The sequence below is a fragment of the Sturnus vulgaris genome, chromosome 1 (assembly GCF_052056855.1).
Source record: "Sturnus vulgaris isolate bStuVul1 chromosome 1, bStuVul1.hap1, whole genome shotgun sequence".
Classification (NCBI taxonomy): Eukaryota; Metazoa; Chordata; class Aves; order Passeriformes; family Sturnidae; genus Sturnus; species Sturnus vulgaris.
The window spans coordinates 145,506,763-145,534,696 of NC_142243.1; the positions used below are offsets into that span (position 1 = coordinate 145,506,763).

At 39.0% G+C, this 27,934-nt stretch overlaps 1 protein-coding gene across 1 annotated transcript; it reads right to left on the reverse strand.

Annotated features, from left to right (window-relative positions):
- Positions 1-3,064: 3,064 nt before the first annotated feature.
- On the reverse strand, positions 3,065-27,898 carry WASHC5 (WASH complex subunit 5). Its single transcript, XM_014870171.2, has 29 exons — positions 27,763-27,898; positions 26,661-26,961; positions 24,667-24,812; positions 23,531-23,615; positions 23,158-23,258; positions 22,037-22,229; positions 21,331-21,483; positions 18,701-18,814; positions 17,988-18,159; positions 17,047-17,174; positions 16,612-16,741; positions 15,687-15,799; positions 14,873-15,039; positions 14,169-14,244; positions 13,370-13,480; positions 13,114-13,254; positions 11,686-11,766; positions 10,924-11,025; positions 10,160-10,339; positions 9,595-9,719; positions 9,053-9,215; positions 8,244-8,346; positions 8,055-8,134; positions 6,632-6,735; positions 6,046-6,175; positions 5,828-5,924; positions 5,269-5,422; positions 4,551-4,638; positions 3,065-3,489 (listed from the first exon to the last, which is right to left on the reverse strand). Exons 2-29 carry the CDS (start codon positions 26,844-26,846, stop codon positions 3,433-3,435), a joined length of 3,480 nt encoding a protein of 1,159 aa, XP_014725657.1. The 5' UTR covers positions 26,847-26,961; positions 27,763-27,898; the 3' UTR covers positions 3,065-3,432.
- Positions 27,899-27,934: the final 36 nt, after the last annotated feature.

A 27,934-nucleotide genomic window follows, 5' to 3' on the forward strand; every position in this document is an offset into this window, starting at 1 on the left:
TGCTCTTCACGTAGCCCAGGCTCCTCCATTCCTGGAAACGTGTAACTCAGCACAAGTCTTCAGATCTGTACAGCAGGGCTGAGCTCAGGGCTCCTGTCAGAGGTGCCTGAACCACTGTGCTGTTCATCCACCTAGAGCACAGCTGGAGGGGAATGTGGAGGCCAGGAGGGCACTGGCTGCCAGGGGAAGCTGCTGTGTCTCAGATGGCATCAAAGCTCTTCCATGGATGGGCAGGGAGCTGGGTGCTGGGCAAGCCCCTACCTGCTGGAGAGGGAAGGACTGGACTCCCAGCACAGCTGCTGGCACAGAATGTAGGAATTAAAATCCTTCCCCATCCTGAAAATCAGGTTACTGTGGCATGGGTTCAGCTTTTGCAAAGGCAGATTGGGTAATTGTTGTATTGCACTGTTCGTTTCCTAAGTTGCACTGTTCGTGGTTGTTATGGTATCTTCCGTTCTCCCCCATCGGTCTGTGACATGGTCGAATCCTCCCTTAGCCCCTCCCTGCTGGCGGTGTCCCATTGGTCGCATGTCTGCTCCTCCCCGCCCCTTTCCCCCGGTTGAAAAGCGCCCGCCATCTTCCCTCTCTCTTTCTCCTCTCACCATGTGGTTGCTATAATAAAAATTTTTCCCACGGGAGAAAAGAGCCTCCCTTAGTCTTTTACCTTTGTCCTTGTCGAATATCCTCTTGTCCCCGATCAGGAGCTAGCCGAAAGGCCCGGGGTAAGAGACGGTAGATAGATATGACAGGTAATAGGTGAAACAACAACACTCAGTGGTGCTGAACCCCACAGATCAGAACTCAGTCCTTCAACAGAGGAGGACCAGGTTGGGGAACATATTTAAACAATGTGGGCATACAGGACTCTATGGGAGCTGCTGGGATGCATTCCTGGATGTGAGGAGAGCTGGCAGGTGTCAGAGGGAGGCTACTCTCAATGCCCTGTGAATGGTGGTGGTGATCCTGAGGCCTGAACATCACTCCTGTCTTCAGGAACAGCAAGGAGGAGGATGAGGAAAGCTGTAGGACAGCCAGCCTCACCACAAAGCTCAGGAAGGTGATGAGACAAATAGACCTGGAAACCATTCCCAAACATACAAAGAACAAGAAGGTGCTTGGGAGTACTCAGCATGGATTTACTAAGGGAAACCCAAACTTAATGCACTGGCTCAGCTGTGAGGCCCAGGGGATCAACCGTGATCAGCACCATGATGTCCAGCTAGAGGCCAGTTACTAGTGGGGCACACAGGGGTTGATATTGGGGCCAGTACTGTTCAATGCTTTTGCTAATGACCAGGGCCATGGACCTGCAGCAGTTTGCAGGTGATACAAACCTACAAAGAGCAGCTACAGAGCAGAGGGTTGTGCTGCCATTCAGGGGGACCTGGACAGGCTGGATAAGTGGTCCAACACAAAGTTCATGAAGTTCAGCAACTGCTGGAAAACAACTTGGCAGAAAAGTTGTTCCTGGGGAAAAGTTGTTTCCCTCTGGATTTCCCTGGAACCCTGGGAAAAATCAGTTCACTCCTGCAGTGGTGACAACCAGGCTTCTGGGCTGCATCAGGTAGAGCTGCTGGCACATCTGCCAGCAGGCAGAGGAGATGACCCTTCTGTTGGCTCAGCCTTGGAAAGAGAGATTTGGGTGCTGAGTTCAGTGCTGGACACCCCAGTATGACAGGCAAGGACACACTGAAAGGCCATGGAGATGATTAACAGCTTGGAACACCTGTCATATGAGGAGAGGCTGAGAGAGCTGGGACTGCTCAGCCTGGAGAAGAGAAAGCTAAGAGGGATCTTATTCATGTGGATAAATGTTCAATGGATGGAGGGAGTAAAGAAGAGCAACAGTCAGTTACAGTCAGTGGTGCACAGCGACAAGAGCCAATGGGGAAGAACTGAGACATCAAATTCCACAATTTTAACAAAAGAAAACACTACTTTCTCTGTTTAGGTGGTCAAACACCTCGGCAGATCACTCAGAAAGACTGTGGAGTTTCCATCCCAGGAATACTGAAAAACTCAACTGGCTGTGGCCCTGAGCACCCTGTGCCAGCTGCCCTGCTCTAAGCAGGAGTGTGGGCTGGACAGCCCCCCCAACGCAGGACTTTCCCTTTAAGTGGCATCTGCCTCTTTTATTACAGTCTGATAATCACCAGGCTGTCCCTGTGATAGGGTAACATCCCCTACTGGAAATTCCACAGCAGCCCCATGCAAGATAATTAAGCCAGGTATAAAATGTTCCATACTGTGGAAGCTTGGAAGATAAGAGGGCTCATGTATGCAGCCAACTCCAAAAGCTGAACCCATCAAGGATTATTGGTAATAACAGCCAAGGATTGTTTTGGCTGGAAAAGGGGCCATAGGAGGAAGGGAAGTGATATCTGAGACAAACGTCCTTATTCTGGCTCCTGGAGATAAGCACAATACAGACAAGAAACTTGGGCGGGAAAAACTTATCTATAAAAGTACCCCCAGAAAACCTGGGTGTGTCCCCAGGACACCCCATCAGCTGGATTGGTGCTGGAGCCAGGACTGGTGATCTCTTTTTCTCTCTTTCTTCCCTTCTTTCTCTCTCCTCCTCTTTAATCCATCTCTCTGTCACCCCACCTTTCATCCCACTCCTTTTCCAAACCGCTCTGCTGTCTGTGTGCTTAGGGAGGAGGTCAGGGACTAACGTATCAATTTCCATGCCAAGAGTGTAATTTACTAATAAAAATGTGTGAGGTTTTGTGGACCCTCTTACTTGTGTCATTCCTTTTGACCATGAGCATCTGTGAATCTTAGGTGTTCCCTTCCCCTCAAGGCTGGGATATTGCATGTACCATGAGTGAAAATTATGTGACTAAACACCTTGTTCCCAGCACTAGTCATGTTAAAGTTACACTAATATTTGTGCCTTTAATTAGCCTTACAGGACTTTTCAGCTGTAAATATTTGATTATTTTATGTCCTCTATAGAATTACACTAACTGTAGTACACAGACAGACATCAAACCTCTTTACACTGTATCTGCATTCTTACTCACAGTTCTTTTAGAAAGAAAATAGTATTTGGAATCATCAGTCCTGACAAACTATCCAACACCTTTATTTCCAATTTCATTGTTCATTTCTGATACAAAAGTCAAACTTCCACAGATAGTTCTTCAGAACAAAAAACCTAAACTATTTATACATAAACAATTAAATGCAGCATTTATAATGTGCAGTACAAACTGTACACTGTTTAGAGGAGATACATGCTGCGTATCATGCCAAGATTTACACAAGGGTTATACAAACTAGCGCTGATGGTTACATTTCACAGAGACTGCTGTAGGTACTGCCTTGAAGCACAGAAAAGACACAGTTCTGAACAGCTGTACTTGCCTCATCCTCAGGCCCCTGCTCCTCATTTCAGGTTTGGAGAAAAGTCTTGGTCCTTCTACATGTTCATATAACAGTTCTGAATTCATCAAAAATGAAGCTTGGCACATGTGCTTCAACAACCTGAGGGACACATGAAGGCACAGGTAGGCATTTGCATCATCCTTTGTTGTCCATTCATCCATTAACAAGCACACCTGATCTATGACTCAAACACATACACTATTGACCTGAGCCACCCTGGCATCAGAATGTGCTCCTGGATGTGCACAAAGCAAGGAAGGAGCAGCACAGCCAGGGCTGTGAGGAGATGCCAGGAGCACAGGTACTGTGTAGGACTGGAGGAATGCTGCTGTCCTCTCTGCTGTGTCTCCACACAGCATCAGCTACAGCTGCAGGACTGACACAGGGACCTTCTACCACACAACTGTGGGCTGGGAAGAGGAGACTGGAAGAATCTCACTCTCTTCATTGTGAATATTAGCTGAGAAATGGCTATTGAATGCTTATTCAAGAATCACAGAGGTACAGTCTGTATATATCAAACAGGATTATGACTTATTTTTAATACTGTGTATGAATAATATATCCTCTTCAAATCTAGTTAAGCTGCATTTAAACCTGAAATAAAGTCTCTCTGCAAGTAGACTTTTGGCACTTCCTTTGCATGTGAGACAAGGAAGCTGCCTGGGAAATCAGACTTTGGCAAGAAGTGAAGGAGAGACTGGATACAGTGTTTCACCAAAATTTAGACTTGCTAATTAGCTCTCTGCCCTGTGTTTAGAATACGGCTAAGTTTAGTATTACTTGGAAACATCTTAGAATTTATATTTTATTGCTTCACAACAGCCCCCAGCATTAAACACTGAATATTAAATTAAACAAACTTGTTTGAAATTGGTACAAAGGTGTAATCCTTTATTTATTAGTATTCATATATTTATTCCTGTGGTAATGGGACTGATCTCTAAAAATCAGGGCTGCTTCTGCTTCTGCAGGACCCTGACCTGTTATTTGTTATGTTGGCTCATTTGTAGTATATATGGAAGGTGTGGGCAATGTCTCCCTAGCCAGATCCTTCATTGGCTAAAGTGGAGTGGGAGCCTACATTCCCTGTTCTTTTTTCCAGGGAAAATGGTTGGGGTATTTAGGGGCATATTTAGAGACACAGAATTCTTTCTTACCTTTCTTGGTAACTTGGTGTACCGAATATAATCTTCCAGGAACATGAGGGCACCCACTACATCAGCAGGCATTTCTGGAATCTTCTGGCTAAAATTAACCACCATGGAAATCACACTCTTACTAATTTGACGAGTTACTTGGATTAAATTACCTGAGAATGCCAGCCTTCAAATATCACCATTTCCACTAGGTGCCATGTGATTCCATTACAAATAGAAATAGTGTTTTAATCTACTATTTAGTAAAATATATTGTTGTTATTGTGTCATGCAATCATGGAATGGTTTGGGCTGGAAGGAACCTTAAAAATCATGTAGTTACAATAGCCCTGCCATGGGCAGGGACAATATCCACTGAACCAGGTTTCTCTGGGCCCCATCCAACCTGGCCTTGAACACCTCCAGACATGGAGCATCCACAATTTTTCTATGAAACCTCTTCTAGTGCCTCACCACTCTCATGGGAAAGAATTTCATCCTAACATTAATCTCAAAGTCCCCCCTCTTTTAGATTAAAATCATTCTCCCTTTTTCTGTCCCTGTCTGCCCATGTAAAAAGACCCTCTCTATCTTTTTTATAAGGTCCCTTCAAGTACTGAAAGACTGCAAATGTCAACCATATTCTGCTAGAACAAAAATATTGAAAAAGCAGTGCTTTATCACTGCTGAAGTCCTCTTCACAGAGGTGGTACTTGGGTAAGAAGTAAAACATGGATACCTTGTGCACTGCTCCATTGTTGAACGAATAAACTGACCAATCAGAGCCAAAAATTGTTCTGTGTATCTTGAGTGAAACTGTTTCAACAGGGTAAGCATCCCCAGAACCAAAGGAAGCCAGTCAATTTGATCAGCTGGCCGCTTGCACACCACTCCTGCATAGAAAAGAACCCAGAACAACACACGTTTATAAAACAGAACATATTCTTATAGCACAGGCTAACTTATGTAATATACTCTTCATAGTTTTTTTTTCTCTGTCTCCCCTTCTACTTGCCCACACAAAAAATTTCAAAACTAATGCAACAACTGCATGTCTTCCATGGCAAATGGCTTCATGATATTAACTGAGGCACAGGATAGAATGAGAAATCCAGGGGTCTGGATTCTGTTTCCTACCCTATTGTATTTGGCTTAAATAGAATAACAAAACTGTCTGACCATGACAGACTAAAGTCAGAAACTGCGTATTTTCTATGCAGGTAATTTTACTATCTTCTTGACAGATAATTTCAAATAGGTTTTAATTACGTTTAGACAAACAGCAACTTACACATTACCTAAATTTCTGTTGTACTGAAGTTTGGGAAACTGGGAAATGAGGAATAGGAAGTTGACGGTGGGAAAATATGGTAGACGTTTTGTTGTTATGTAGATCTGAGGAGAAATTAAAAAAAAGAAGAAAAGAGTAGTACAGGTCTTCTATGTATTTTTTTTTCCTCAGTTAAGAAAAAAATAGAAAAAAGCAAACTACATCAAGCACCAATCTATGCCTGACCTTATTTAATGGATTGTGAATGCCAGCAGCTTCCAGATAAGCTGTGATTTCATACAAAAGAGTGTTGTCTTCTTTAGGATAAGGTAGTGATGGGTTCTGATAATGTGCTTCAATGTCAGCCAGTATTGCTCTAAAAGGAAATCAGATTATATTAAATAATTAAAAAAATTATGGCCAAATAAACCTTTCATGAACATAAACATGTCATACTAATACAAAAATTTCAAAGATACAAAACTTCTGCATGGCCACAATCAAGAGTAAAACACCTTTTCTGGAGCATCTTTTTACAAACATCATATTCAAAATCAGCACCACACATATTCTGTTCCTTTTTCTAATCTAAATATGACTTCAGAAACAGGTATAACCAGATGCTATTAGTAACTGCATGTTCAAACTAATTACTTGCCAAGTATTTATTTTTAATGTTTTTGCTGCCTTAAAATTCAAATACTGATCAACAAAAACCTGCACACAAATCAGATTCCACCTTTTCCTGTAATTTAGATTTTAAGGATTGCTGAGCTGATAACAATTACATCACAGTAATACACACAGGTTTTCAGCACATTTTGCTTCTTACTTATTGAGATTTTCCAAAGCAGCAGCCAAATGCTTGGAGTCAAACCTGCAGGAGTAATTTAATTCATTGGTAATCTGTCGTCTTAAAATCTGCATCTGACCAACCTGTTGACACAAACACAAAAAGGGTGGTGTGTTATACTGGATGCAGTGAAGGAAGAGTGGAGTCAAAGACTGACCCCAACTGCACAGTGCATTCAGAACAGAGATGTAGTCACAGTGCTTGAAGTTTACACACAGTTCCTGATCACAGGTACAGGCCATGGGAAAAGAGCACAAAAAAGGTAACAGGTATGAAACCCCAGTTGCTTGCTTTTCATCGGTCAGTGAAAATGCCCGTACTCTGTTTCCCACCTCACCATAAATCTTAGCATGACAGGAGGAAACAAACATCACAAAGGCTCATTGCAGTCAATCTTCTCCTTCCCTAGCCTTTCCTCTTTACTCCAGTAACATAAACAAACATTCACAGCACTCTGAAAAATGCTGGTCCCAATATATCATTACAGAGATACAAAATAACCAAGATAATGGGACAACTTGTTTAAATCTTCAGCACAGTACAATGCCTTCTATGGCAAGGCAAGTCTGGGAAATGCTACTGCTCTGAACTTTATCCTTGGGCATATCATGGTCACAAGGCACTGTGAGGAATCTCAAGAGTTCCTGATACTGAACACTAACTTAGTCTGCCCAGATCAGATCTCTAGTGCCAGACTCCAGTTTTGGTGAACTACTTCTTAGGAATCTCAGTGCTAAGCATTTTGTGGAGTGTGAGGTGCCCATACAAAGGAAGCTCGGGAACTCTTGTGAACCCAGACCTGTTTCACTTGTGATGCTACACAATTCCAAGTCAATACAATACAACACTGTAAAATAAGTAGATTAAAATATCACAAAATCACAGAACCATTAAGATTGGAAGAGATCCCTGAGATCATTTGAGTGCAACCTATGACCAAATACCACGTTGTCAACTAAACCTTGGCACTGAGTGCCATATCCAGTCTGTCCTTAAAACACCTGACAGTGACTCCACACTTCCCTGGGCAGCCTGCTTCAATGCTTAACAATCTTGTCTATGAAGAAATTCCTCCTGATGTCCAACCTGAACCTCCCCTGCTGCATGTCCTCTTGTCCTGTCACTGGCTGCCTGGGACAAGAGGCCAACCCCCACCTGGTTCCCTCCTTTCAGGGAGCTGTAGAGAGTGGTAAGGTCCCCTCTGAACCTTCTCTTCTCCAGACTAAACACTCCCAGCTTCTTTAGCTGCTCCTCACAGGATTTACTCTCTAGACCCTTCACCAGCTCTGTTGCCCTTCTCTGGACATGCCCCAGCACCTCCATGTCCCTCCTGAATTGAGGGGCCAATAAAACCAAAAAGCCTCGAGTGAATTCTGAGTAACAATAAGTCACACGAACCTACCTTCATTATGGAGTCTAAATAAGCTGTCCAGATCTTCTGTGTTTTTGCAATTGCTGCGGAATAAACCTTGTTTGAATTTGCTGAGAAAAGAAGAAGGGTGAGGCATTAAAAAAGAACAAGTAAGAAGAGAAATAAATGCAGGTGTACAAAGACAATTGCTTTCTTCCATCTTAAACAGTAAGCACTTACCTATGATTCCTTTGAGGGGACTGACAGCACTCATAAGTGCTTTCAAGGTATCTTGTACTGACCTGTCACGCAAAATATTTTTCTGAAACATACTGAGGAAATTCTAAATAAAAGAAAGAAATAAGTAAGTAAAATTATCGCACAGGCACTCTATGATTAATCTTGATGGCACTGCAGCCACATTTTTTTAACAGCAGGGAAAGACTATTTCCAGAGATGAAGAGTTGAGGAATTATTCTGTAGTTACAATTTTTGCTTTTTGCAGTTATATTCATCAACGTTAGGACAATGAGAAGTTCAGTATTTAATATCCACTGTGGACAAGTATTAATTCAAATTTTCAGGAAGAACTGTGTTCATTGATACTTATTTCCCCTAAAAATCTCTAACCAGGCTAGAACTAGATTCTTCTCAGGAAAAAAAAACTTGGTTTCACATAAGAGGTATTAGAGAAACAGTCACTACATAAAATTGACACTTCATGTATCATGGTGGACCCAAACAATCTTTGTCGATATCTGGACATAAAAACAGGAGTTGACCTGAGATCAACTTTTAAGTACACACACAGCGTACACCTTCAGAAAGCATCCCCACACAACCTGGAATTACACGGCACCATTTACTTAAGAGAACCAACTTCTGTAACTTTATCTGTAACTGAAATCCTCACTTTTGGAGTTGAACAACCATTTTTCAAATGTTTTTAATTTAATTTTACCATTTCAGTAATTAACGGATTTTTTAAAAAATTTCATTATTAAACAATAATGCGTTGTGGCCTTAAGAAACTTAAGTTCAAAAATTACCTGCAGCTCCTTTACAATCATGAAACACAGCAGCCTGTCTAAGCCATTGAGACCAAAGGTACCCAAAGTATCTTGGATCTCTGAGAAGAGACGACTGTTGGTTACTTCCTGATGAGTTTTGATATCATACCAGGTATTCATCTGGTCAATGTAACATGTGATTCTAAGGAAAAAATCAGCAAACAACTTCAGAAAAAGCTGCAAACAGTTCCTCTGATACTCTCAGTAATGAGTTACCTTTCTTAGACAGAAGAGAAAGACTCTCCAAGTATTTCAGGTCATGTTTTGCTATTCCTCTCTCCACCAGGGTTCTGTCACCCTTCCCTGATTTCTTTATCCTTCATTTGTTTACCATAGTTTTCCTTCATAGATTAAAATCACCACTTTTCTAGACTAATATTTAAAATGTACAGGATGGACTGGGTAAATCTAGTTTTAGATAAAGATATGACAGCTAAGGAAAAACTATCTCTTGTATTTTCTTTGCGTCTGGTGGACTTGGAGCTATCCAAAGCATTGTGCTTGTGACACATAGTACTTACTTTGGGTCTGTGATCCTCAGGATTTCTCTGCAAAGACGCCCAATAAATGTTACAGATTCATCCACAGGTGTGAATTTTGGAATAGGAATATGAGTAGACTGGTATATACTTTGCCAGTCTTGAATCTGAAAAATAAGTTTTACAGTAATTTGCAGTGTTCCCATTGCACCTTTTAAATTTGTTTAGAAATTTTCCTTTTGTTCGATTTAAAAGGAGCACACTGTAACACAACGTTGTAAATTACACATAGCAGAACACTACAAAAACAGAATAAAGCAAAGAGCAGAATGAATCTTATTACAAAAAGATGTCAAAATATTCTAGTTTGGCTACTTTCCTCTTATGTACAAATAATGCAGGAGGGGATGCTGAAACATTTCAGAATAAGCAGGGGGCAGATGTTTTGCACAGTAGTTACACATTGAGTTGAAGTCACAATGCTTTGAACAATGGGTACACAAGCTCCATCAGTCACAGGCTGATGTAAGATACTCCACATACTCCACTGAAACAGCCAATTATAAAGACATTTATCAAATTTTTTGGTTTTGGGTTTGAGTAGCACCTTTGTTCTTAAGAAGTTATTGCACTCCTGTTCCACATTGTAGTTAATGATACGAGACACTTCCTCTTGCCAAATTTTTAAACCATATATGTTGACATAATCCTGGATATATTCAAATGATCGATGGAACCCATCCATTGTAGCTGCCATTTCTTTCAGTTTGGGCATGAGTTCACTCGGCTGGAGATAAACAACAACAAAAAGATAAAACCAAAATTGTCAACAGGTAGAATTCAAAGAAAATGTAAGAGGCTTCTAAATACCCTTATAGAACCTCTAAAGCATTTCACTTTAGTCCAGCCAGATCTGAAAAGCATTGAGAAATTTATCAAAGTTTGATATCTAAATTAATTCTTACTAAATATTTTTTCCTCTCATGTTTGTATTTATTTTTGTTTCAGTGGTACTATTGATTGATCTGGGAGATTCAACAATCTGGACAGGATCAAAACAAGGAGTCACTTCTTATTTTACTTGGCTTATGTGACCTGTCAGTCATCACAGACAAAGGCACTACTGTGAATTCAGAATTTACAGGACACTTCGGAATAGAATAAAAATATGTTGTATAATTCAATGTACTCTTGGCAGTTTATAAGCTCATTTGAACATCAAATAAAGCATTCAAAATAACCTTCAGTAGCCCAAAACTTTTTTACAAAAAGGAAATCTGCACATAAAAGCATAAATTACTATTTAGAAGGCAGTATAATAAAAGAGGTCCCTGCACCACACCCAAGATACATAAAGAATTAAAAACCAACCTTGGCTCTAGGATTAAAGATGAGGCCCCTGTGAAGAGCCAAGGCCACCCGTTTTACCAGCTCCTTCCTTATTCCATCCTCTAATAACTGCTTTGGGTCCACCTAAGCAGAAGAAACACTTTTCCTTTAAAGTCAGAAAGGTATAAAAAATATAAGGGATTTATTTTGTACCAAGAAAGATATTAAATACTTCCAATAAATAGGAAAGCACTGTTAACAGATGCACTTAAACACCAGAGCTTACCCAAAGAATAAAAATTTACATACTTTTACTAGAGAATAAATTATTTCTTTAAGTTGAATGGCAAAGATTTGTAGCTCCCATATTCAAATTTCTTCATAATCCACTGAGAATGTTGTACAGTTTTAAGAAGCCAGTATGCAGTAAGAAGTGTATGTTTCTTCAAAAATACTTGCTTCTAGTTCTCAAAGAGGTATCAATGTAGCCTTAATGTAAAACTGCAGGATAGTTTATACTAACGGAAGAAACAGCTCTTCAGAAAAGCTTTCCAGCAGGAAAAACCTCCAAAGATCACCAACTATGGTGGATTAATCTATTTACAATGGGGATTGTGGGTTCCTAGGAACCTGAAAAAAAATAGTTCTTACCTATTTAGGCATCACTGTTTGAAAATTAGTATGCAACTTATATTTTCTTGTATTTTTATTTTTCCTTGAGGTCTCATATACTGCACTGAAACCTGTGCTAAAGTGCTAATTGCCACCAAACAACCTTTTTCTATTGAAATAATGGATCATTACCTTAATGATACCAACTAAAGTAGTTTTCATCATAAGGATACCTTCAGTGAAGATTGAAATTGCATGGGTTAGCTTGGCAACCTGTAACAGAAAAAAATGCATTGAAGCAAATCAATAGATGTAAATAATTGCTCTAAAAAATATCCATGTTTCCCAGTGGTAGCTTCTTATTTTAGATTCAAACAATTTGCACTGATACACTTTCAACTTTACATCTTGCTCTAGACTTACTTATATAATTACCTTTCTTTTAGTCAGATAAATAGAAGTGAGTTAGCAGTAGGAAAGAACAGGTACAGAGGGATTATGGAAGACCAGCCATATCTTGTGTGCACAAATATTATGGACAAAACTCTCAGCTTTGAGCAGGCTGGAAATACAGCTCACAGTAGTTATTCTATAATAAAGCTTTCTGCCATCATGAGTCCACCTTGGTATTTCAAATGATCTAGTAGGGTAGCACATTCACTTGAAGTTTTACAATTATTTACAGTTATTATCCTTAGAGTTCAGACAAGCCAGTCTTTTGCCTTTCAGGTGTTTATAATTCAGAATGGAGAAGACACACTTCAGATCTACAGTTCAACAGAAATTGGAAGTGAAAAGCTTTAGTATATGTTTTCCCTTTACCTCCTCAAAATAAAACATTACTGCCTATTCCTCCACTCCTACCCACACACAAGCCAGACTGACTTTAAAAAATCTCATGGGGAGTCTAAACATAATGCTCAAGACAGAACATCAGCTTAATCAGAGATCACAGCTTGTTTGCAGAAAACACCTAGCAAGTGACACTTTGGCAAAATCTCTGGGGAAAAGCTGCCATCTTAATTGATTATTAGACTCTTTGGGGGAAACTCTGATCTATTCAGGTTTTTGTCTCTCATGTCCCTCTACTGAAAATAAACCCACGTAATTTTAATGTTTGCTCACTCTTCCACACTGGTTACAATGAAGAAGAAAAACCAGAGACAAAATGAGCAACAGCAGTTTTATCTGATCAAATCAACGTGCCTACATCTCTTTATGTGAGAGCAGCAAAAAGCTTAACCCTGCTGGCTTATTCAGTCTTTGACCTTCTCTTGGAACAAGAATGCCAAATGCAGAAGGCTTAATTTCAGACTCAGGTTTTCAGGGTTCCATCCTCTCCAATAAATAAAATTATCTTTATGCTCATTTATATTTTTTTTTTAGTTTTTCTCTCCTACAAGATCAAAGGTTCAAACTTCTACAAACGGAAGTACCAAAGCTACTCATCTGTCCTCGTGAAACCTAAGGTATGCTCACAATACCACCAGTCACTTTTAAGTCAACAAATCTAACTTCACTGTTAAACTGTAACTCTATAGAGCTGTATAGATTTAAACCTAGGTTAAAGTTGGCCACCTATAAGGTTTGCTTTTTCAGAATTCCCTGTTTTAACTGCACCTCATATCGTGGTCCAAGCTGAGCGTAATCTCGTAGCTTGTCCTTATCAAGGCGAGTAGGCACTTCAATAATATCATGAGTCTGAAGCTTTATGATTTTGAGAAGAGATGTAAACATGCTTTCTGGAATTATCTGTAGAACCTTTGTAAATGAGAGAAGAAACACGCACAGTCAATATATTCTCATTAAGAAAATAATAGTCAATTAAGAAAAAGTAATTAGAGAACAAGGCAATTATACCTTATAAGCCACCCACCTTTCTCACATAGGAAACCAACTCGCCCGAGTAATACTGGGACACACTGAGAAGGTCGGGACTGTTTGCTTGATTGATACGGAGAAGTGGCAAATCAAGAGCAGAAGCAAGCTAGAAAAAAAGTTAACATGTTAACTTTATGTTTGTTTTTCAGATGAAAATTATATGCTTGAATTCTCTTGCTTAAGCTCTTATCTGACAACCCAAAGTACTAGACTCTTCCTAAGGAGCAGTGTTGTACCAGGCTTTCTAAGAGAAAAAAAAATCGTTAAAAGTCAAAGAAGTCCAACAGCCCATAAGGCTACCTTCCCTAAGATTGTTAAAATCTTAACAGCTGCATGGGACATTCCAGTTGTAATTTTACATTCTCACTCATACTAATCCCCATACCTATTTCTACAGAAGATATTTTCATTTGAAGCCAGAGCTTCATCGACAAAGAGCACAAAGAACATAACTTTTAAAATTCCTTCAGCCTTTTCTGATCCATATGCAGAGGATCCCATCTCTGCAGCAATGCCTCCAGAAAACTGCTGTAATGAGGAGAGGCTGGATGATGAGACTTATTTGCCCAACAGCAGCAATATAACTGTTGCATTAAAAAAAAACATGCATAACTTGGTTTTATTTTCTTTAAAACTAACCTTGAGTTAATTTGATACTGTCTACAAAAACTGACATAGAATATGCTGCTAAAAGGAAGTCTTAACTCTTCTGATTTCAGAGCCTCAGGGCCTTTCAAACAAACTGTTGGATTGACCTGCAGTATTCAACTACATTCACTGTTGTTCATACTTACCTTTAGGAAAGTGGCTCTGAGCTTAGTTACCATAGATGGACTGACTCTTATGCTGTCCTGCATAATAGATGTAAAGCTGGGGTAGGAAACAAATGAAACAATCAGCTTCTTTCCCTGAAACTCTTACTTTCAACTGTTTAATTGTATGTGAACAGCACCAGTGTAATGTGGAAATGGCATAGGAAATCACTAACAAACCTCACTAAAAGAGGATTTAAGTCTGAAGAGCTACTGGTTAGAAAAACCCTGTGTGAAAAAGGGTAGGTAGGACAAAAGACAAGGCATCAGGGAGTGTTAATAGCCATGGCAATGAAGTAGCAGCTCAGCAAATCTCACCATGGAAACAGTTCTTGAACATTAGTCTTTCCTCGTTTGTTTTTGGTTGAAAAATGAACTCCAGTATTTTGGAGAACACTTAATAGGACTAAAGGCTGGAGACAGGGTTAACAAAGCTGTTACAGTTAGAACAGGATAGACAGTAAAAAGTTACACTATCACTTAACCTGCAGTTAATCACCTGAGAAGGATAGATGTTAATTCCTATTCAAGCTGATTAGAACTCAGTATACTCATAAACTCACAGAATAGTACTTCAAGACTTTTTAAATTGGAACTTTTATAGTTTTGATAACATTTATGTATGGTATTTCTCACAGGTTTGGCAAATGGTGACTGACTGGAAGAAAAAGGTCCTGCTAACACACCTGTCAATTAACTGCCAAGCATAAGAAAGATCACCAACTATCTGCATAGTGATCAAGACCTCTTCTTTAATGTTGATAGTTCGGATCATCTGATGGAGAAATTTCCGGGTGTCAGCCAGAAACTGGCAAACTTGCAGGTTACTTTCCAGCTGGTGAAACTCTTGGACCTATTTTTTAAAAACAAACAAACAAAACCCATAAAAGGACTCTTTTTTTTTTTTTGTTTTCTATTCATCTTTAAGGACAACAATACAAACAGAATCAGTAAACTGACATTTTACTTCTGGATATTAGCAGCAGTAAGACACTTAAATCCTGGCCTGTTATAGAGTGTATTAGCAATAAATTTCACAAAGTTACAAAGTTAAGGAGGTGTACTGTGAAACATCATTCTGAGTACTATTTTATATCCTGGAAACAGAAGAAGCACACAGAAAAAATACAGATTTTTTTTTTGTTTTGCCTTTCAAATCACTCTCTCTAGATTCAAATGAATTTATTTTCAGAATTTCTAAAATATTGGTAATATTGACAAATAATGTTAAATACTGAATTAATTTATTTGAAAAAACCTACGAACTCTCAGCTACAGGTGGCATGACCTTTCATACTATATCCCTCATTTTAAAATACCAAGGTCTATACAAAACTCCTGCTTACCGTAGATACACAACAACAAAGATCCAATAGATTTAAACAATTATTAAAAAGCAGATCTGTTTTGTATCTCTGCTATTAGAAGTCAGTGTATGTGTAAAAAATGCTGTTGTTCCAGAATGACAAGGTCATTTATCTCAAAATATCTTTGCCATACCTCTTCCAAAGCCTGTATTAGCTGCACGGTTTTTCTGCCTGCTGCAGTGGAGTCATCGTAGTTGAGAGACATTATTTGCTTGGAGATTTCTCTGAACCAAGCCTGGAGATTTTCTATGAAAGAATTAAGAAATATTAAATGAAATCTCTGCATGTATGACAGGCAGCAGAAATACAGGGAACTTGTGAGTCAAAAGAAACAAACAAGCTATACACATAGGAGATTATTTTTACAAGCTTTTATTTCACTGGTACATTTCTAGTCTTTCAACATGTACACTTGTAAAGCAGCAAATGCTCAGGTAAATTTCACATGCAATATTAAAAACAACTACCAACATAAATAGGCATTAAAAAAATCTTGTTTTACACTAGTTCAAGAGAAAAAAATAGATATTAAAAAAAAGTGCAAGGAATTTTGAAAGATTTGACTTCTAAGTCCTCAGAAAGCTTGGAGAATACCACTCAGTGTAGAGGAGAAGTAAAAGGTTTGAAAAAATGCTGATGAAATTGAAATCCAGGTACAACCAGGAAAAGAATAAGGGAAGAGGTTAAACCATCTCTAATTTTAATGGGCATGATCTTCTTATTCCTTTGTACACAGAACATGATAATGTGAACTCTATTATACATATAAAAGTGAACTGACATTTTACCAGTTTTAGCTGGTATTTCTAAAGAAATGAATGAAAAATACTTCTAAAAATAGGGCCATCTAAATATTAGGTACCCAAATATTGCTTACATATGGAATATGTGCTGAAAACCTAAACAAGGCAAGAGTTAAAGAGACCTCTTTGGCAGCTGAGGGACATGAAAATTGTTCTTATATTATCACTATTAGACTCGTATTTTCTTTTGGTAGCACTTTAGGAATATAAATCGAAATCACTTTTCTCCCCCACAGTATAGTTTCTAATAATTACCATTTTTCTCCACTCTTGTAAGAGGTTTAACTCCTGAGAAGACATCAGCAAGCTCCGTCATCCTTTCAGATCCCTCCTTTTTATAGCTCTCCCATTTCACTTGTTTTTCTGAGAGCATCTGCTTGAACATCTACTGAAACCCAAAGCATTTGGTTTACAAAACTGGCAAGGAGGCATATGTGAAATAAAATACTGAAAACAGATGGAACTGACTTAGTGATTACAACGTAACTTCAAGATCTTGCCAGAATATTAAGAACAAAATTAAAAATATAAAGAAATACAGACAGTGGGATGGACATACAGTGACAGAAGCTTACTGAATTTTATAGAACAGTACAATGCAGATTTTTTGATTTTTAGTCACTTATAGAAATATCCAGTGAATTTTTCAGCTTAGAAGATCTTAGAAGACTCTGGTTAGCAGCACATTACCTCTTTTAAAATGAATTCAAATTGAGCTGTATCCAGAAGAAGCTGGAAAAGGATCCTGGGATTGTACTTTGAGTCTGTTAAAATTTGATCCTTTATCTGGCGGAGACGTTTGTTATTTGGATCACATGCTGAAAATGGAACAACAACATTTCCCCACTGATACACAGAGTTTGGCCAAGCTTTTCAATCTTGTAAATACATTATTTTTTAATAGCTTGAAGGCAAAAATATTTTGCTCTGATATGTAAAGTCCCACTTGTTTTCCATTTACATGGAATAACCCTTCCTTTGAATAGGATATAATTAAGGTTTCCGTGGTGCCTCAGCCTTCTTAAAGCTTCTGCAGGCTTCTGAAATTTGATGTGAATTTAGTCCATCTGACCAAGAAGCCCAGAGATCAGTGTTTCCAAAACCACTACAAAAATTCTATGGAGGTGTAACAGAAGCCCTCTTGCATATCAAGACGCCTCAAAGACAGCACAAGCATTCAAACAAGGGAATGTCCAAATAGGTCAGCTTACACACCCAAACTCACACGAGAGACACTACACAATAGTTTCAGCTGAATTTCAGTTCAACAGAACAAAAACCTTGTTTTCAACCTGTTAATTACTAAGATTTTAAGAAGTTGGCCACTGCTTTATTTTTGGAGCTAGGTAAAACTTTGAGAATTGTGTTTTTCTTCAGAGTATTATTCAACAAGATCATGACTTCTAATTTTTGTACCTGTGCCTGGCTCAAAAGAACTAAGGAAATGCATGTGCTGTTTCAGACAAGGCTTTGGGAGACTATTGGCAAAACAACAGCTCAACAGTCTCCTGCAAGAGCAGAGGAAACTGCTGACTTCAACAGCAGCAGAACTGAACTTCCCCCAGGCCCCAAATGCAGCCCCAGTGGAGCAGGAGTGACAGCTCAGCAGTGAGTGTAGCACAAAGCCTTACTCGTGTCTGCAGTGTGCAGCATCAGCCAGCGGATTGCCACGTTGCCATCTCGCAGGCAGTTCAGCAGCTTGGGAATGTTGTCCAGCACCAGCTCTTCCCTCAGGCAGCCCTCCTTGAGGAACTGCTGCACCTGCGTGTGCACGCGCTCCGTGACTGCAGCGTATCTGCTCGCCTTAAAACACACAAAGCCTGCATCAAGAAAATCCTTGCCTCAAATGGAATACACCATGTTCCTTAGAGCTTAGAAGGCAAACAGATCAAAAAAAAGTGCTATAAAATTATTGTCATTACTAGTAGGCAATATTATACAACGCAAGTGCATGACAAAGGATGCAAGATAAACTTTAAGGCAAAGATGCTACACAGGAAGCATAATGTTTCAAAAACGCAGACTTGTAGCATTTCTATATATCCACTTATATACTCTCTCTAAGAAGTGTTCCTAAAAAATGGTTGCCTAATGGGGACGAAAAACAGCAAAAATCTGTCACAGAACAGAGACACTTACTACAAATTAAGTATGAGTTCTACTTGGTGAACTTCTTCCCTAATGATGAAGGAAAATTTTCTACTCATATTCCCTAAGTTTGCCAGACAATATAGTACATACATTGTATGCAGGAAGAAAAGACCCATGCATTACTGATGTCATATACTTCAGATGCCCACACATCTTTGCTCTTGCTAAAAATACTTAATGCTGGCTTATGTACCTGCTCTTTGACATTTGAAAGATCCAGCGTGTAGTTGAGGGCAGTTTTAGCAGCTTTGTAGGGTTCCCATGCTTCTGCCAGATTGACAGTGATTCCCATGTAAATGCTAATGACCTAAAATTGGAAGCAGAAAACAAGAAGTTGCATTTATGTTATTATTAAGAAAAATACAAAGTTTGCATTTAGCAATATGACAGAAAGGGATACTCTGGGGGTATAAAAAGAGATAACTGAGCTGTTCTGGTAGCAGTACTTTTTGGTGTACCACCTTTGGAAATCAAGAAGAAGACTTTGAAAAAAAAGGCACACAATAATTAAAAGCTTAGTTCTGAAAACAAGACGACAGTTCCTTCAGTCACTATATATGATACTCAATTTTTTCCCCATGAACTCATGATTTATTTTTCATTTCCATGATGGTCTAAAGAAGATTGATAAAAGCAACTGGGGAAAAAAACTATAAGGAGGGAAAAATGACATGAATTAATCTTACTGTGAGGATGCCCAAAGGACAAAATTGAACTGTAATGCATCTTTTACAGTGACACAAACAGAAAGAAATTATGATTAAATAGTGTGACTTTTAAGGGGCAAAGAGAAACTGATTTCAGACTCCTAGCACAAGTTTAATAACATGATTAAAAATACAGAATTGTAAGTAACAAACATTTGTAAGACAATCGATTAAAAATTGAAGACTGTTTACTGACAGATGAAGGATGTACAGAACTGTGGGATTATGAGCTTTGTCACACTGATGCTCCAATAATCCTCCATATAGGCATTATCACATTGAGGGGGACACTGTCAGCCTTTGAGCTCTTCTGGCAATGTCAATAAAGGCAAATGGGACCCGGGTCCGCTGATACAAAGATCTCTCTCATATTGTTGAAGTGAAGCTCATTATTTCCTGTAGACGACAGTTCCTCAAAAGGCTACACTTCAACTGCTAAAACTAACTTGAAATCAGCCTAGGAGTCAAGTATTTTGTATGATGTACCTAACTTATCCACACCTGACCACGAGAAGATAGGTGCTGTCTAAAAATATCAATTTGTACTATGAACTCAAGTTAATAAAAACGCCAGCATAATCAAAAATTCACAGTGTCAAATTCTCATTTCTAAAAATAAGCTTGTAGTTCTCCAGAAACAGAGGGATTCTAATGTCTGCTGAAATAGCCAACTATTGCAGTCTCTTCCCTCCATGCTCCACTATTCCACTTACAGTATAGAAGATTAAAACCTGAAACCAACAGACATACACAAATTAATGTATGGTTTCTTTGTTAAGTCTGATTCCCTTTGATAGAGACAACCTAGAGACTCTATTCTTATATACCAGCCTACTTCAGTAGCAGTTTTTTGCAGACTAGGGATTCTGGATGGAAATCCTAAATCTCTGTACTGAAATGTACTAATTATATTTTAATCACTACATCTGAAAAGGTCTGCAGAAGTACACATAGTCACAGCTTTAGCTTCTATGTTATTTGGACAACAGTATAGAGCTAATCCTTAAACAAGTTTTCACATAACATCAGTGTGGGATGATTTGTTGGGAACCAAGACTGTCCTCTACAGCATTCCTGGTAGAATTCACCAGCTGAAACCACACGAAGCTCAGAAATGACAAATACACAGTCCTGTACTTGGGACAAACCCAAACCCAAACCCTCACAACAATACAATCTGGGAACTGGCTGTCTATGTCACAATTCTGCAGAGAGGACCTAAGTGTCCTGCTGGACAAATCAAACATGAATTAGACAAGCAGCCTTATGACAACAAAGAGTAATGAGATGCTGGGCTATGCCAGACTGCAGCCAGCAGATCTAGGGAAGTGAATCTTTCCTTCTAGTCAGCTCTCATGAGGTCTCATTGAAAGAAATGGGCCCAGATTTGGGCTCCTCAGTATGAGACAGACATGCACAAACTGGAATGAAGTGAACAGGAGGCCACTAACACACCTGTGGGAACCCAGTATGTAAGAGCAGGGTTTGCTTATGCTAGAAGAAAGATGTCCAAGGGATCTGACTGTGCTCTTTCACTACCTAAAGGGAAATTATGACTAAGAGAGAGCCAGACCTATCTCAGAGGTGCACAGTGAAATGACAAGAAGCAACAGCCACAAGCCATAACAAAGGACATTCCAGTGGTACAGAAGGAAGAAATTCTTCACCACAAGAGTGATGAAGCACAGCCACAGATGTCTATAGAGGCTGCAGAGTCTTCACCTTAGATATTTTCAAAGCTAACTGGGCAAGGCCTGAGCAGCCTGATTTAGCTTTCAAGTCAGCCCTGCTTTGAGAAGAAGGCTGGACTAGAAGATGCCTAAAATGCCTTCTATCACACATTTTCCTTGGACTCACTTTATCTTGATGATATTAGAGTGTAGTTCACTAAAGCATTTAAGACAATAAATTACACTTTCAAATGACAGCCTTCCATGTTTACCCAGTGTTTGACTTGGACTGCTTCACTCTGAACAAAGTAAAATTTCCACAGAGAAGAATCTGTTCCAGTTTCAGGTTATTATTACTTTTCTATAACACATACTGTAGCAATAATTTCAATTGTTCTTATAACATTAAATCCAGGAAAGAATTTTAAAACAGAATTAATTTTTACCCAGTTATCTGGAAAGTATTTATCCACTATCTCTCTCATTTTTGCTTGTTGAGTGTGAAGAATAGAAGGGTCAAAATACAGTATCACATAGAGCATAGCAGCCTGGGTAGCCAGGGCAGTGCTGCGGTGTTCTGGTAATGGATATGCTGAAACCTGGAAAAAGTAAGAAAACAAAGCTGAACATAATACAGTGCATCACAAAACACCTGAAAATATTCTGGGACACATTAAAGAGCACAGTGTATAGATACTATGAGGCAAGAAGTTTATTTCGGTAAACTGGACATGCAGCATATTTACCAGATGTATTTCCAGAGTGTAAAAATTGACTGCATAGATGTGTGCTACTTTTAACATGCCACAATAAGACTTTACTAGGCTGTAAATGAGTCAAGTCAGACATGTCCAATCGTAAGACATTAAATAAAAACGTTGCTTTTTACTGCAAGGCTGGCCAAGTACTGCAGCAGACTGCCTAGAGAGGTTCTGTGGTTTGTACCTCTGGAGATATTCAAAATCCAAGAGGATGCAGCCCAGTGCAACCTGCTCCAACTGACTGTGCTTGAGTCAGGTTGGACTACCTGACCTCAAGAGTCCCTACCACCTCTGTAATTTATTTTTTTCTGCACTTCATGGTTGAGTAATTAACTTGAGAATCAATTTGATACTCCCCTTTAAAACCCTCTTTTATCTCAGGGTGGCTTACCTGGTTGTAAATGTCATCTGAGCGTAAGCGGCCGATTACCATGCTGATGAATGTTTCACTTATAGGAACCCTGCTGAAGTAACTCTCGGGGTAGTTTGGAGGTCTTTTAGCTCCAGGCTGGCTCGAGTATCCAGTGCTTCGAAGCAATTTACAAATATCATCTAAATTGGAGTCTGCAGAGGATCGGGCTGCACTGTTTTACAGAAAAGAGAGGAACGAAAATATGACCTAGTAATTTCCTTTTCTTCCACCCCTTGTAACCATGCTCTTCTCACAAGAAAATTAATAAATACTAAAGTCTAAAGGAAGTTTTTGATTGCTTATTCCATTAATATCATGTTATAGGACACTGATGAATGTCCATAGTGAAATTCTAGATAAGGAGACAAAGCACAAACAGAAAACAGAATAGGAACAGAAAGAAGGAGCTTTATATTCAGAGAAGAATTTGTTCCTTTTTTTTCCCCTTCTTTTTTACATTTTCATTTTCTTTCTCCCCATTTCTGAACTCCCCTTGTCAATTCATTTCTACATTCCAGAGTTAAAGAATCACTCATTATATACTGGGGGGCATAAACATAGTCAAAGCAGCATTTTATGTGTGGAAGGATTTGCACTGATACCCTTTAAGACCCCAGCTGTTATACTCTGAAGCTGAGTACCTACCCTGTAAAACTTGTTACTGATTTACCTAATAAAGCACTGTAACTACAAGAAGTCTGACTTGCAATACATTTGCCACCTAGACAGTCAGGACTTTTCAGAAAGTTTCCTTGCACATTTGGGAACCTATGACACTTCTATAGCTGGCACTTGCAGCCTAAAAGCTTTAGCTGAAAGTTTATTTGTGGATTTCAAATATCTATTGTAACAGAATGAAAAATCTGTTGCTCATTTGCAGTTTCTGTTTCTCATTTTGCAGTTGAAGTTGCAAACACAGCTAAAATCTAAAGCAAGGAGTTCTACTGATATTCAGAGCTCTACTAAATTATCTGTATAAAATCAGTTGATGAAAAAGGTGTCAATAACTCCATTTATCTTAATTCAATGACCTAGGGTACTGAATATACTGCATGTTACACATCTCAGCCTTGAGTGCTTCTGTAACCTATATACACTACCTGTAGCGGTAGTAGGAAACCAGCATTCTTTCTCTGACTTCTCCTTCAATCTTCTGGTCAATGACCAGTAGCATGACTCCATATAAATACAGGGCTTCACACTGTTTGGAAAGAGAAAGAATGAAGAAAGAAAAATCACATAAACATGATTTTGCTGCAACATTTAAAGAAAAACATGTATTTATAAACTAACTCAATGTCAACTATGTAGTCAACACACCATGAAAAATGGCAGGTTGAGGATTTTTGCTCTTTGCCTTCCTTGAAATGAGTCACAGCACTTCCATGCATTTGGTAGACTTAATTTTTTGTCTACTTTGGCACTTACTGAGAGGATTAACTTTCTACTATTACAAAGCTAGTCAATACTTACTAGAAGCTGTTTTCCATCTTCATTAAGGAGGACTGTTTCTAATGTTTGCTGAATGTAAATTCCTTCGTTGAGGTCATCTAAGTATCTAGGAATCATGACAAAAACCTTGGTCATTGACTATTTTGCTCTCAAATTAGAACTCAGTCAATCACATTTTCTCTGAAAGCCAACAGATGCATCAGAACATTTCCTTAGTACAAGCAAGAAGGTGTTTTTCAGACAAAAAAGAAGAGAGGCTCCCCTATAAAATGAGAGACTGGAACCCCTAGCTAGTGCCAACCAGTTGGCAAAAGTTTCCTTCCATATCCTGATGGTGTATGTGAAAGACACTGGAGGATACCTGGCAGGTTACAACTCATGCTCTTAATCTTGTCATGCGTGGGTAACAGCCTGGGAAGGCTGCCATGCAATAATGTAGTAAAACTGTCGTATTTTCAAGTTACCTAAGTATACCTCCTAGAAATACCATAAATTGATCTCAATTGCAATTTGGAAGGTAGAGCTAGAAATAGAGTATGTTCACCTTAATTAACAGATATATTCCAATTAAAGGATTTTCCAGTAACACTACTTAATAAGTAATATCAAACATTTAATCTTTTCATATAACATCAATAATAAAAACAACTCTCATGTTTAAGATTCTCAGTAACTTTTTCTTAGAGCATTTAATGAAGCTTTCATTTTGTTTTTTACACGTCAGAGTAGCTAACTTCAGAATATGGCAACTTCACTGAAAAATTAAGTTCAAGAAAATAATGCAAATGAAAGTTTAAAAACCCCAAACCACCTGATATTTTGTTTCGCAAGACCACAAAAAAAATCAGCTTAATAATATGAATTTTCTTTCATTAAAAAAAGTCTTCAGGACAATTTTCAAGATAAAGAAAAACTAACTCACATTTACAATTGAGGAAATGAGGTAAAGAGGTTAGATGTTTTCAAGTCATACATTAAGCTGGCAGGGAACTTGTTGGAGTAAAAGTTAGTGCTCACTCCAGCAATCCAGGTTTCCTGGTGCACATGAATATGCTTCAACAAGGAGTTTATTGGGTCTCTCAGGAAAAAGCTTGTCATCAATAAGACAAAACAGTAATCTAGTCTTCAAAAATCCATATGCATTTAAGATACCATACCTGTTTAAATCTACAATGTATTTATGTACACTCTGAAAAGCTAAATAAAATCTTGTCAAAATTTCAATGTTGTTTTCACGAAATTCTTCATCTAAATCCAGTAACTCAGGCTTAGCTTCCAGTTTGCCTTCACAAGTCTCAGGCCCCTGAAAAACAGAAATTCATCTTTAGAGACAATACTTCATTTTGATCTGTACTTGACTGTTCTACAGCAGGACACAGACCATGTACAACCACCCCCATGTGCAAACCAGAGTCGACATATCTTACCAAAACAAGGATCTGCAGGTTTTTTTTACTTTATGGTTAAATATTGATTCCATAAAGGTGAGTTTTGCACATTGTTACAATCCGCAATGACTTTAAATGTGATTTATCCAATGTAATCAATGGAAAAGAACAGCCAATGCTTTCAGTAAAGCCCCAGTACATCTGAAGGCACCGGGTGCTTTTTGTAGTGCTAACTATCTCCCTGATGATTTTTTTTCCTGTACACATTTCATCTGGCTGATTTCTCAGACAGAAACCATAACACTGAGGGCTCACAAAGCTTAGTACCTTCTCATACATTCAAACTGCTTGAAAATATTAGACATGTTTTCTCCACAGACTCTACATCTAGCTCAGCACTTGTCTCCCGAATTAATGCAGAAACTTTGTCATTAACAAACATGGGGGAAGAAGAGTTGGGATGAAGAACCTGACCTCCTTAAAGCAAGAGTACAACTTTTCTAATGCTTTGCCACTATCATATTTCTCATAAGCACCATTCAGTCTTATCATCACCATGTGAATGGAAATAAAGTTTAATTTAAAGTAGTATTAAAATTTAATTGAAAATACCCAGCTGACAATTTAAAAAAAAAATTACTCTTCTGCTTCTTTTTTGTGCAAAATATCTACATAAAACAAAGGATAAAAGCAAACGCCAAACTGCCTATGAAGTTCAAGTGGACAAAGTAAGTAGTTTCAACTTTTCAAATCTCAAATTTCTCCTCATTAAGTAATTCTAAGAACTGTGAATACAGAAAGAGTGCATTTGCAGTAAAAGTATCTGTAAATTATCTAATCTCTGCCTTATGGCGTCCGTGGATTTTTTTGGTTTAACTTTGAAAAACAGCACACTGTTACACTTCCTTAACATTAAAAAATACTACAGCTTTAAGGATTATTGTATTTCTCACCAAGTACAGCTATCTGCCTTTAAATTTTCACATAATTTGTGTAAAAAAAAAGACTTCTACCTAGCACTAAGATCTAAAGATAACTGTGAAATCATTTGTGCTCTGGATTTTCAGTATCCAAGGCTCACAGTTAGTGACTGAAATTTACAACTCCTACTACAATAAAACTGAATTAAATTTTAGAAGTGCCTCCCTTGCTTTATTATTACCATTTCTCGTATTGTACAATCCAAATAAAGTCAGATTAGATAGTCGCTGTAGTTTCTTCTTAATCATGCTTGAAAATGAGAGAGGGAACTCAGTACTGCAAGCTTAATTCTGAAAGAGAAGTAAGGGCTTTCCATGGACACTTCTCCTTGACTTATTTATTTATTTATTCAGCACATGTGACAAGTCTGGTGAAAGAACAATCACAGCACTGTCAGACAGGAAAGCACAAAGCAGTTTTCATGGCTCCAAAGAATAAACTACAGATTAAAAGAAGAAAGATGGGCATACTGCCCACGGCACTGCTCTGAAGGAAACAACCAACCATGCAGGCTCAGAACCTGCTGGTGGAAGTACAATTTAGAGGTCCTGCATCAATTACTACTGCTGCTACTACTACTACCACCACCTCCTTAGAATCCAATACTCACATTTTATATAATTGGTATTTATCAAATTTCACACACCAGATGACTCAGCAAACATTTTGGAAGATGTAGTAGTAATAAACACAATAGTCAGGAATGGCTGTTTCACAACCCAAAACATTCTCATGTGAGACAGCAATGCTTTAAGGAGAAGCTCACCAATAAAAGGATTTACCTTAAAATAACTGAAATCAAAGATGATATCTCCATACTTCTGCTGATCAGCCTTGTCCTTTAGCCTGAAAACACCAGGTATAAATTCGGAGAGTCTCAGAAGTTCTGCAATGATGGCATTTCCACAGGAAACAATCCGAAGAATTGCCTGACCACACAGATTGTTTTCAGCCAGAAAATCCACCATTGTGGAGCTGGATGTGACAGGGCAGCAGAAGTCTTGCAGTCTGATTCTGATCCTTACTCTTTAGGTTACTGGAAGCAGAAATCCTGACGAAGAAACCAGCCGCTCCATTAATAACCTGTAGAAACAAACCCACACATCCGGAGTGATTTATATTAGTGTTATTGATAGTTTAATTTGTGGATATTTAAGCATAGCCTCCAGTCTTTCAAATTATGAAATCTAAATTATCCACAACTTTGTAAAATGAAAGAAATACATGGAATTAATTTTCAGCATGTACAGTGAGTTTGAGAAATGACTTGTGTGAGCAGGCACGGACAGTATGATCTTTGAAAAACAGGCGAAGAACACTACTGAAGAATGAAACAGTCACAAATACTGAAACAATTATGACCACGCAAGGAGACTGGGCGCAAGAAAAGCAAAATCACTTCACAAGAAATTTTTGAGACCACTTTAAAAATACAACCAAAGTGATCATAATGGGTTGTAGCAATAAGGAAAACTTTCATAGCAAATGAAAACGACACAACTCCTTTATTTATTGCTGCAGGAAGAGCTTCCATGCTGTGATTGCATTTCCTGCTCGGTTTTATTCGTTCACGCGTTTCCTGCGGGATACGGCGTGCAGCACCAAAAATAAGCGTCTGTGCTTCCGAAACATTTATGGGAAGTTAGGACCAGGCTTGACTTTTCACCAAAGACCTTCTGAACCACTGCGACAAATTTAAGATGACAGTGTGCCGTCCCAAGACAGCTCTGACCCAGAACGAGTGCCCGGAGCCCTCCCGGGTGCCCAGTGCCGCCGCAGGCTCTGCCCCACGGGGAGTACAGCGGGCCCCACACCGGCAGCGGCCGCACCGGCTCCGAACCGGTCCCGTCCCGTCCCGTCCCGCTCCGCCACCGCCGAACTCACGGTCTGCACGCAGGCGGCCCCGCTCCCTCAGCGGCTCCCGCCCCGCCCGGGGCGCTCACCCTGCCCCGGCAGCGGCCGCGGGCAGAGGAGGATGGATGGAGGCAGGGAAGGATGGACGGGAGGCGGCGGCGCTCCCTACGACGTAGCCGAGCCCTCCCATCATATGACGGCG

Coding starts and splice junctions, on each gene's coding strand:
- WASHC5 (XM_014870171.2), bottom strand. CDS start 26,846: ATGGTGGATTTTCTGGCTGAAAACAATCTGTGTGGTCAGGCAATTCTT. Junction 13,481..14,168: donor TCAGAGCCACTTTCCTAAAG/GTAAGTATGAAC, acceptor CTTTTTTTCTAG/CTTGCTTCTGCTCTTGATTT. Junction 11,026..11,685: donor CTTTAGTTGGTATCATTAAG/GTAATGATCCAT, acceptor TCTTCTGCTTAG/GTGGACCCAAAGCAGTTATT.